This window comes from Hevea brasiliensis, chromosome 13 (genome assembly GCF_030052815.1).
Source record: "Hevea brasiliensis isolate MT/VB/25A 57/8 chromosome 13, ASM3005281v1, whole genome shotgun sequence".
Lineage (NCBI taxonomy): Eukaryota > Viridiplantae > Streptophyta > Magnoliopsida > Malpighiales > Euphorbiaceae > Hevea > Hevea brasiliensis.
Genome location: NC_079505.1, coordinates 89,920,229 through 89,931,675, shown reverse-complemented (window position 1 = coordinate 89,931,675; position 11,447 = coordinate 89,920,229). Strand labels below are relative to the sequence as shown.

Below are 11,447 nucleotides of genomic sequence, written 5' to 3'. Positions count from 1 at the left end.
CAAATTTACTGATAAAATTAAGATTTTAAAAAATATTTTATTGAATATATTACTTAAAAAATTTTTAAATCATACTTTTATAAAAAATAAATATTTATATATATTTTTTTTAACCTCACAAGTTTAATGCTAAATTGAAATTCACTATGTGGTTGTCTGCCTTGGAAAATTGGGCGTGTTTGACTGCCTTAATTTGCCTTGGAAAAACAGGTTTTCAATTCTCTCAACTGAGCTTAATTACCAAAATTTTGTTGATATATCAATCTAAGGTTGGATTTCCACATTTGGGGCCTACTTTGATGCAATTGATGAATTCCATTGAACTTATTGACCAAATCTGCTAACTAATTCCCAATTAAGGTGATACCATTGGAGTACGTAATTCACAATCTTTTGACAACTTAGCTTCCTAATACTAAAATTAATTTAACACCACAACAATTATTATTTTATCTAGAAACTATTGTATAATTTCTATGAAATTTCTGCTTGCTATCCAAATTTGACCATGCAACTTGATATGCTTGCCATAATAAACTAACAAACATGGGGATAGATTCATGGTGTAGTTTTATTAGTAATTAGTGGTGATTTGGTTAGAAAGTCTGAGCACATATCTAATAATAATAATAATTTTACATCAAAAGAGTTATACTATTAATATATAAATACAATAATTATTTTCTCAATTATGATTCTCTTTTTCTTTTTTTTATTGGCTATTTCTTATTATTTTTGTTAATTATCATCTCTTGCCTGATTTACTTAGATATTATAAAAAAAAATTTATTTAAACTCTATTTAATATAAATTTTAAATATAAAAATATAATATTTATATATTTAATAAGTAAATTATATTATATATTTTATATATAAAACTTATGAAAATCAAATTTAGGGAATAAAAAATCTGACATTGTGACTGTAAAAGAGACATGAAAACGGACCCTTCTTTAAAATGTTAAAATAGATTACTTTGAGCCTTGTATTCACGGAAGGCACAAGTGTACAAAGACAGAGAGGTAACCTCGAGGCAATCTCCACCAAATCGTAACCCAATCAATTTCCCTTGTATTTCCTGAGCATTTAACAATCCATTTTAAACAGACAAAACGACAAATAAATCAGCCAACTAGCCCTAAATTTTGATCCTCAAGTGCTTTTATTTCTGACACAGTTGTTTGTGCTAATATATATATATATATATATAATAAAATAAGAGCTTCACATAATTAATTATAAATAACACGAGCCGCATGAGGCTGGCCGTACAGACACAAGGCCACCCTGCATTAAAATATTACACCTTGGCCTGTTCTCCATCTTCCCTTGCTTTGCCATTTCACAAAAATACCTAAAAAAAAATCTACACTTTAAGGAAGTATTAGTATTCTATTAAATATTAGATTTAGACTAACAAAGTATTAATTAATTAATTAATATTACAAAAATATGTTCATATTATAATCTTGTTATTCATGAAAGAAATTGAAGAAAAGTCGTATACAATTAACAAAAAACATGGGACTGGATGAATGATTGTTAAAAATTATTAAGAAACTTCAAGATAGGGACAGAGAAAGAGGAACCCCACAAGATAAAGATTAGATGAAAAGTAGCTATAGCTATTAGCTAAATAGATGGATTCGGTGTTTCCCTTTCTTCACCTTTCTCCTTTATTCTAGCTCTATTATTGCATGCATCAAGCCAACCATGTATCGACCACACTTTCGTTTAACCACCGAAATTAAAAACAAAAGAACACCAAAGAAAAAAGCAAAGTTAAAAATCATAAAGTTAGGGGAAAGGAGGTAATGGGTCACAACGCATATTACATTCTTCTTCTACTTTATATATTGTGGAAATAAGAAAAGATACATAATTGGACGGCTATGATTGCTCTATGCATGTTGTCCTGATAAATCATGACAGTACAATTTGTATATCCATATAAAGAATATAAGATATAATGTGTGTTTGTGCTTCCCCTCTTTTTAGAGCAGATATATTGCATCTTGGCTTGACGTGGGAGTTTTCTTCATCTTTTGTTCCATTCAACCTAAAGTTGGTAGTGTGGTGTGGTATTGTACATGTGAGCTCCATCCTTTTGAACTCTTCACATTATGAGAATCTCTCATTGTTATAGCTTTGGGGGAATCTCATTCATCACTACCACAAATACAAATGAAAGCCAACCTTTGAGTATGTCAGCTGCTGCATCTTCTCTGTAATTAAATAAATAAAAAGGAAAGAGACAGGCATATGGTTGGCAGTGTTGATGATAATGAACGAGGTTCTTATTTATTTATTTATTAGTTTTGCAATTTGCAGCTCATGGGGTCAGTTGAACTATCATTATTTCTTGTATTGGAAACATACCTTACTTGTAGCCAGGATTCTTAAAAAGAGAGGTTAGCTTTGTATATCTGCCAAGAAAATTTGACCGTTAGGTTAGGAGGAGAGGGACGGAGAGAAGAAGTGGGTTGAGAGAGAATGCATTCATGGATATGTGGACCCCCATTGATAAAGGTAGGGTACTTGATTCTCTTTATCTTCACTGATATGGTATTGTATAAATTTATTCATCAATCTTTCTTGACTAATAATTGAAGCAAATAAAAAAAAAAAAATCAATGGGACATGCAAAGAAAGATGAGCAGGAACCATCAAAGTGGGTTGAATATGGGAGGTGTGAGTGATGGACTTTGGAAAAGATAAAATTCTTCCCCATTGACACGTTTCTCAAAGCACCTTCTCTGTGATTTCTCAGTGTTTGCTATGCACCAAACACTTCTCATTTCTGAGCTTGCCTTTATGTTTCCATGTGCATATCCATGCTTTGTCCCACATATCGACAGGTCCTTTCGCATTCATTTTCCCATACGTATTGCTTGGGAAGGCAGATGCTTGATAGAGCTACCTACCATCTTCCAATGAAAACTACTTCACATCACTGCGTTAGTACCTTTAATGTTTGTATTACTCTTGGTTGTTGGTTGACCCAATTAAGCATTAATTAGCTATTTTCTTCTTCTCACCTTTGGCTGAAATTTAGATGGGCATTCATTACTTTTCTCATACCTATCATGTTTCTTGTGGGAAGACTCGTGACCATGTCATGGGCTATATGCATAGTTTTCAACTACTTCCTTTGGCTAAGAGTGGTTGAATGACATTTAATGGACTATTCTATTCTCATGAATGTTTGAAACTTTGGCTATAAATATACTTTTATTTCATCAAAGTCGCTTGGTGACGATCATATAGCTCAATTTTTAGTCATATGATATCAATATGTAGCAAGGCTACGTGTCGCCATCCACCCTACGTGTACATGTAATTTTGAGTGTTATTATCTTTTTTTTTTTTTTTTATTACTTTAACTTATATCAGCAAGGCACTCGGTGGTTGCTGAACCTTGTTTAATGACTTTTATCAATCACATCAATGTAAGCTTTTTTTTTTTTTTTTTTTTTTTTAAATCCAAAAGGCTCAATCCAATATGTTGCTCTGTCAAACCCATAACGCATAATTTGGGCGTGGGTTCCTTAAAGATCATATTCAATCGAAAAATTTGAGGGTAATGGGCCCAAATTGAGGTTGAGGATGGAAAATTGCGTAAGAGCAAGCCCATGGAAGGAACAGGCAAGAACCAAGCTATTTTGCTGATCACTGAGTCGTTGTGACCGACTTCCAGTAAAACCCGTCCCAGAAGCGAAGTGTCCTTCCATTGACTGCAAACAAACCATTCAAAACCCTGCTCAACTTGCACTTCACTCTTAAAGACTTGCTTTCTCTACAAACCTACATTTTCGCAAATATCACGACATGCTCTCTACAAGTTGCTGGTAATTATAACAAGTTGACCTTTTACTCAGAATATGATGGGATCTTTTAAGTGTTTGATTTTATACATCCACCGCCTATGACAGCATATCCACCATCGGAAGCTCATCCACTACACCCAAGATCACCAAGTTGCACCACACCAATTAGTTATCCCACCAAGGATGGTCCTGGATACCTGCAACAAGATACCCTTGTAGAGACCAAACGCAAGGGTGGTGATGGCTTTCGGAAAAGCTTGACTCCAAATATAAAATAATACATATTAACTTTCAATTAAATATTAAATTGTATTTGCTGACTTGCGTTGCTGCATGTCTTGGATGTGTGTTCTCTTTCTGATACCTCAAGCAAGATGAATTTTCCAGTGACCTTAACAAATTCCAAAGTTAACATAGAGCCCGTTTCACATTGAGTTTCAAAACATTATATGAATTTCCAGCAATTAATCTAAATTAACAAGTTTTTCAATTAACAAAATCTCTTTAAATTCAAAGACACACTGTAAATTAAATCATTTCAAAACCTAAGCTTGGCTCCTCAAACCTCTTCTTGATTACTTCGGCAGCCGTAACCTTCATGTCCTTGGTCACTAGCGCTTCAGGACTCACCACATCCTTCAAATCCACATCCAGAGTGTATCTCGTAGGCATCACATGGCTGTAGTTCAACACCTTGATAAGCGCCTTCACGCGCGACTCCTTCGCTGTCTTCTTCGCTGAGTCTTTATTGATCACCTTCGATGGGTACTTCGATATTCCAGCGACCAGGCAGTGGCCGTATGGGCGATCACGGGTCCCGTCATCGAAGAATCGGAAAATCACCGCCTTCCGGCGGGCGGAGCGACCCTGGAGGAGGATAACCGCCAAAATGGGTTTCAAGAACTTGACCATCCTCGTTTCAGGCGGAGGCGAGCGAAAGGTTTCGAGATTTCTTTACCTTGTCGCTGCTCGTAAAGGAGGGGCCAATGTCTACCAGGGTTTGTGTGAAGAGGCTGATATGAATCGGGATGGGCCTCGATAGTGGATAAAATTAGAGAACTGCCACATCAATAGAATTCAAGCCCTGCTTTCACTGAGCCATGGGCATGACCCTAGTTTTGAATTTGCTTGATATGCCTTCACAGGCCTGGCAATGTCCGCAAGGAATTTTTTTGTACAATTGAAACTCTAACTTGAAACCACACACCATTGTAATATTTGCTTGAATATGCTGTTGTTTCATATGCGAATCTTTTTGCACTAGATCTGAAAATGTTCCTTCGGCTAGTAGGCCTTTTCTCTTTAGGTTTCATTGTTAATCATGTGATAGTTAAATGCTCATCAAAGGTTTTCACAGGTATAGAAGTTCATAAACAAAATGATGAAAAAGGCCCGCACAGCAACAAAATATTAATTGGCTCCAGGAATTAGTAGGATGCTCCAGAGTAAAACAAAATGACAAACTCATGCATCGGTTTTACTCATTTTATTTTCGAAGCCTGCCATTATGACACCTGAAATAGAAAGGAAATAGAAGTGAATGCCAGTGATTCATGATTATACAGGCATTGCAAGCCTCATGAACTAGTACACAACTTCTTCACCTATTAATATTAGAACCTGCCATGCAGTGAGCATCCAAGATTTGTGGACCTGAAAACAGCTACAGAAATTCAGAGTGTACAGAGCTCAGATGTAAAAAATTATATGTTGGGAAGACTTTGTAATGCGACTCCAGCAGGTACTTTTTGAAAAGCAACGGAAATAGTAATTTTATTCTTATTCAATTGTAACCGAAACCTTTTCTTCTCATACAGAGTCTGGAGAATGAAGGTAGTGTTGCCTCAACTCTGCACCAGAGGCCATGGATAAGGCGCAGAATTAAATTAGTAGCTCTCTCTCAAGGCTTCTAATCTGCATGTCTTATTGTTATTTGTTCAGTTCTACAAAACAGTGCACTCTGCTCAACGAGCACACTATAAGAGTATAAATACATAAGAAAATAAATTAAGCTTCAGTAGAACCACCAATATAGAATCTCAGTCACAGCCCAAGAACAACACACAATTTGCTATGTCATCTTGGGAGAATTGATGCATCAACACAATGAAAGTACTATGACCCCAAAATGCAACCACGAGCTGCTTAATGCCATAACTGACAGTAAACCAGGGAGATCAATTCTGTCAAACCTAGTCAGAAGCTTATCAAGGATCATTGCCATTTGGAAAACATAGAAATTGATTCCTGCACACAGAAGTACAAGGAAATTATTTATCAGCAAACAAAGGTAGAGATATGCATGGGTACATGCATGCATATCTACATGTGCATGTGATAATGAGGGAAGAGAGACGGGACTCATGAGGGATCTACAAGGACATGAAAATGATAATGATGAGTATTAATAAAATAGATGTAAACTCTTGGAAGCATTAATTTAAGGCTATGAATGAGTAGCCATAGATCCCCACAGATGTCCGAACAATTCACCTACTACAATTGTTCATTAAACAGATCTCTGAGCTATAAAGTTGGACGTAGAATAGCAAATAAATATAAACTCCATCACAGAGCAAGAAAAAGCTCAAGAAAGGTGTTGAACACCTTTATCTGCTAACAACCAGATCTCCTACCAGATAAAACCCTAGGCCAAACGATATGTTTCCTTCATATTATCCATTCACATAACAAGATGTAAAGACACATTCCATGCGATAAAAACAAAGCTGAGATTTAAACTTACGATGTTATAGCATATCATAGTATTGTAATACCATATAGATCTAAATGTACTTCTAAGCAGGCAACACATGCATAAACATAGTATCCAGTTGGACTGAATTTTTTTTGCCTTCAAAGTGAAGTCTCTATAGCACAACTGTATCATAGTTCATGTAATTTGATGAATTGCCAATTCATGTTTGATGTAGATAAGTCGCTGCTGGAATTATTTCCTAGCATGTAAAGGAATTTAAATAAATTGGTTGTATAATTTCCCACAATTCATGAATTACACACACAAAAATGCACAGAAATAGAGTCCATCTATTTTGTGTCAAATAAAGTACATCACTAATAATAGAGCTTCTTTGTACTTTCTTTTTGTACAATTTTCAATCAGCCAACAGAAAACCATCATATATTCATAATACTGAGACACCAAGCAATTGTTCTTATGAGAATGCTACATGCATGCATGCAAATACACATGTACATGCACATGCAGTCGTGTATTTGTGAGGCCTCAAGCATAAGAGACATTTGACGTAAAAGATATGAGTATATGGATATGGAATTTGAAGAGTTCAGTTACAGGTACAATTGGCCGAGTGTTGACTGCCTTGTCCAGTTTCGGTCAGACTTAGCTCCATACCATGAGTTGCTGTCCACCCAGGCTCATATGCTTCAAGAAAACCTATCTTTGCCTTATTCGGCAAATCATGGGGATGAACAAATGGTACTCCAGCAGGCCAACCGATCTCCATTCTAATATTGGCACATGGGCTATCCAAGGTATGAATGTGATTCTCGCACTCCTTGAGGTTGCAGAACCTTAGCTTGATGCCTTTCTTATCTGCAATGTCCTGAACTCTTTCCTTCAGAACCCTCTGAGCCTCAAGCCTTAGCCTCTTGGATGGTGGCAGAGGTTTGCATCTTGAATTATTCTTCCTCCTCCTCATCATGGGCTTCATAGATCCTGTACCAGCATGTCATCGATCCAAGGACCTGCTGTTAAAAACTTCTCGCTAAGGACTACTTGCACAGAAAAAGAAAAATGAAAAACCCAAAAAGAAGAGGGTCCAAAAGACTGAAACAGCCAATAAAAGTTATCAGGATTAGATATAGAAAGAGAAAAACCTCTAATGACCAGAAATTAAAAAAAAAAAAAAAGACTTTAAGACTTGACAAACTTCATGTTTCTTTCCTATTATCACAAGGGAACAGAAAATCTTTCTATCATTTAGTATACTCGTACATGCCTTTGGGACAAGGATAAGCAAATGACATACTTAACACCTAAAAGACTGACCACAATATTACATTATAGAGAATGAGTCATCAAGTTGAATTACATTGTAGAGAAATAATAATCTCCTACAATATTCATTTTATGTTAATGAACAGATACATATTAGATCAGAAAAAAAGGCTAGAAATGAAATGGTATTTGAAACAATGTCCAAAATTATGAGATAAGGAAGGTCAAATCCTCAAACAGAACCAACTAACTAAAAATAATAGAATGAAGAAAAGCTACAAGTATGTATTTTAGTGCTGCATAAAATATGAAAGCCTATGGTCTATGTCATTTAAAGGAAAGTGATCATGCAATTGATTTAAGATAATTTTGAACAGAGGTTACATTTATTTAAAAACAAAGTTTACTAATTAGACAATGAAAACAAGAATGTTGTGGGACTACTGCCTACCATCTTGAGACGTTGAGAAATTGAAACTTTGGAAATTATGCCTGTTAAAGATCTGATCAGTGGGGTGAGGTCTCTGCATGAAGTCATCCACTGGTACTGGTAGCTGGAACTGAGCTTCAACACCATGACCAGCTGCTCTCATCTCCGAACAACTGAGACTGGTCATAGACTTCGGCATAAGTTTAAAAGCCAAAGAACAGCGCCCATACATGTTCCCCTGCATGTTATTAATCTCTGTTCTGTGAAGCGCAGGGTTGATATAGCCTGCAGTTGCCTGGTACAGGGCAAGTCCAGGGTAAACAATGGCTTCTTGAGGACCAAGATCTCCATCCACAAGAACCCAGCGACCATGAAAATCTCTAACATGTAAACCCGCCTTATCTGACTTAACAAGAGATATCAGGCTTTTATCAACTTGGTGCTCATGGTCAGGATACATAACCATCTGACCATCTTCTTGAGCAGTTAAATTATGGTGCTGTGCTCCCTGAAAAGATGGTCTAGCATAACAGCAAACAGACAATACTGAAGAGGATATCTCCCGACTTCTCAAGGGAACATTATCAAGTATTTCAGTAAAAGGAGAGCTACGCAAGTTTAAATAGAAGCTGATGGCATCCAGTATATCCCTAGCTGCCTTTCCGAGCAGGGCAAATATGTCAGGCAATCCTCCTGGAGGGAATTCCATGGAATTATTCGGCTCTGTAGGAGTCAGGCCTGGTCTATAATCAAAGGTTTCCTGCCACAGCTGAGGATCAGCATAGTAACCAGATGTCTTGCACCATTCGCGAGAATCATTGGTATGAATCATATCCGCAGAGGGGTATGATGATCTTTGATGGAAGTAAAGGCGAGCAGAATCCAAACCGGATCTCAGAAGCGCCCCATCGATTCCCGAGAATTGAATGATGGCAGCAGAATATTGAGCAAGCGACTGTGACAAAGTGGAGACTGAGAGTTTGTACGAATCAGAGGGAAGGCCTTCAGAGGGAATAAGATCACTGAGCTTCACACGACCCAAAGATGGCACTGGCAGGCCATTGCCTGCCATGAAATTGTCAGAGTTACCTGTGCTAAAGCTTAAACGGAAATCCAGAAGCCAACTGGAAATAGAAACCGAAAGCGGCATCATCAATTACAAGCAAAAGAAAATTTGTCATGAAGCTTAAAAACTCAGAAATTAATCAACAGAAGAACCAATCTCTAACGTGAAGTTAGCTACAAAAAAATCAATATTTTCTCGCATCTACTTTGATTATGATTCTGGAGGACACGAAAGAACTGACCTTTAAAGAGCTGATATGTTAATTTGGAGAATCGAATACGAAATTTGATGAAACCCGGATTAGGGTTCGTAGAGAGAGAGAGAGAGAGAGGGGCTGCAGTAACTTTGGCTATTGGATCCTTCTTCGTTTGTCCGTTCTTCCAATTTTCATGCCTACAAAACAAAGCCCCTAAAATCATTTTTTCTTTTCAAGGAAAAAGCTTATTATTTTTATACTAGTAAATTTTTTAAAATATCGAAAAAATGTTTATATTTAAATTATATTCCTCACTCTTATTAATTTTATTTTGTAAAATATATTACCTGTGATCTTTTAATTTAATTTATTTTTGTTTATTTTAATTTATTTTATTTTACTAATATATAATATATTATTTGTATATATCAACAAATCAAAATATAGTATATTATTTATTTAATTCTACTCTATTAATAAGAGCATCTTGAGTTTTCGATGACAAATCCAACTACATAAATAAAATTAGCTAAATACTTATATTATGCATAATTTTAATAGAAATTAATTATTATATATTTAATTTAAATTTTGATATTTTTTTATAATTTTTTTATTTTTTTATAATTTTAATTATTAAAATTTATAGCCTATAATTATAATATCTCATTTTAATACTTTATTTTTAATATTATATATTTAATTTAAATTTTCAATAAAATTACATTTCCAAGTTTTACAATTTATTTTTTATGAATAAAATTACTTAATGTATATAATTAAAATATATCATCAATTTTATAAATAAATGAAAAAATTAAAAAAATATAAAAGTATCATCATGTTAATCAATATATAAATAATTTTAAAATTATTCAAATTTAATTAAATAAATATACTTATATATTTGGTAAATTTTAGCCATAATTATTTTATTAAATTAAGTCCTTTTTTATTATAAATAATAATAATAATTATAATAATTAAATGACAATTAATATTATAACAAAAGTGGTTGTTATATTTTATTAATTAATTACACATTAAAATATAGTAATTATGAAGTGACATATCAAATATAACTTAGAAAAATTAAGGAAAAAATAAAATACTAATATAATAATATTAAAGAAAGTAATTTTTTATTAATTTATGTCTAAAAAAAATTAAATAAAGTTATTTTTATTAATTAGATCACAAATTAATTGAAAATTAAAAATTAATTTAAACAGATTAATCAATATTATAATTAAAAGTTATTTTTATTAATTAGGCTATCAATTAATTAGAAATAAAAAAATTAATTTGAATAAATTAATCAATATTATAGTAAAAATATTAATTTTTAAGATAAATAAAAATATAATAATATTAAAATAAATTAAAATTTATTAAATACATAAAAAGGAAAAAAAAACTAAACTTTTAAGTTATATATATATCTATAAAAGAATTTACCATGTGACACTCTTTTTTAATAGATAAATTTTAATTTATTTTTATGTTACTTTTAGTTATTTTATTGTATTTTAATATATATTTAATAGACATATTTTCAATTAATATATATGTAATTGAATGTTATATATACATATATATAACAAATTTAGAAATAGTAGTATTTCTTTCAAAATTTTTGTGGCTATATTTTTAGATATATTATTATTTAATCCCCTAATTTATTATAATTATAATGTAATAATATCTTTTTAGGCGTCTTCTATAATTAGTTAGACAAATTGTTTAATTCATTTACAGAGTTAAAAGCATAGAAACCAAATTGAGTTTTCTAATCACATGAATTGACAAATTAATTATAGCAAGATACAAGATTAGCTTCATCTTTCAAATACAATTCAATTGAGCTGTTATATTTTTGCAGCTCCAAAACACAATTGCTCTCCTTTCCTAAGCTTTTGGAGGCTTTACCTTCACTTCATCCAT

At 33.3% G+C, this 11,447-nt stretch overlaps 2 protein-coding genes across 3 annotated transcripts; both read right to left on the bottom strand.

The window, feature by feature from the left end:
• Positions 1-4,259: 4,259 nt before the first annotated feature.
• Positions 4,260-5,424, bottom strand: LOC131171980 (60S ribosomal protein L27-like). The gene has a single exon (XM_058132855.1). It carries the CDS (start codon positions 4,739-4,741, stop codon positions 4,358-4,360), a length of 384 nt encoding a protein of 127 aa, XP_057988838.1. The 5' UTR covers positions 4,742-5,424; the 3' UTR covers positions 4,260-4,357.
• Positions 5,425-5,732: 308 nt separating this feature from the next.
• Positions 5,733-9,718, bottom strand: LOC110662007 (uncharacterized). Of its 2 annotated transcripts, none has more exons than XM_021820879.2 (4): positions 9,549-9,718; positions 8,263-9,365; positions 7,152-7,529; positions 5,733-6,076 (listed from the first exon to the last, which is right to left on the bottom strand). In XM_021820879.2, coding segments are annotated over exons 2-4 (1,431 nt in total). In that variant the 5' UTR covers positions 9,314-9,365; positions 9,549-9,718; the 3' UTR covers positions 5,733-6,074. The 2 variants fall into 2 exon arrangements, with proteins under 2 accessions (XP_021676571.2, XP_021676570.2); XM_021820878.2 differs by having other exon boundaries at positions 7,146-7,529; positions 9,549-9,717.
• Between the last annotated feature and the right edge of the window lie 1,729 nt (positions 9,719-11,447).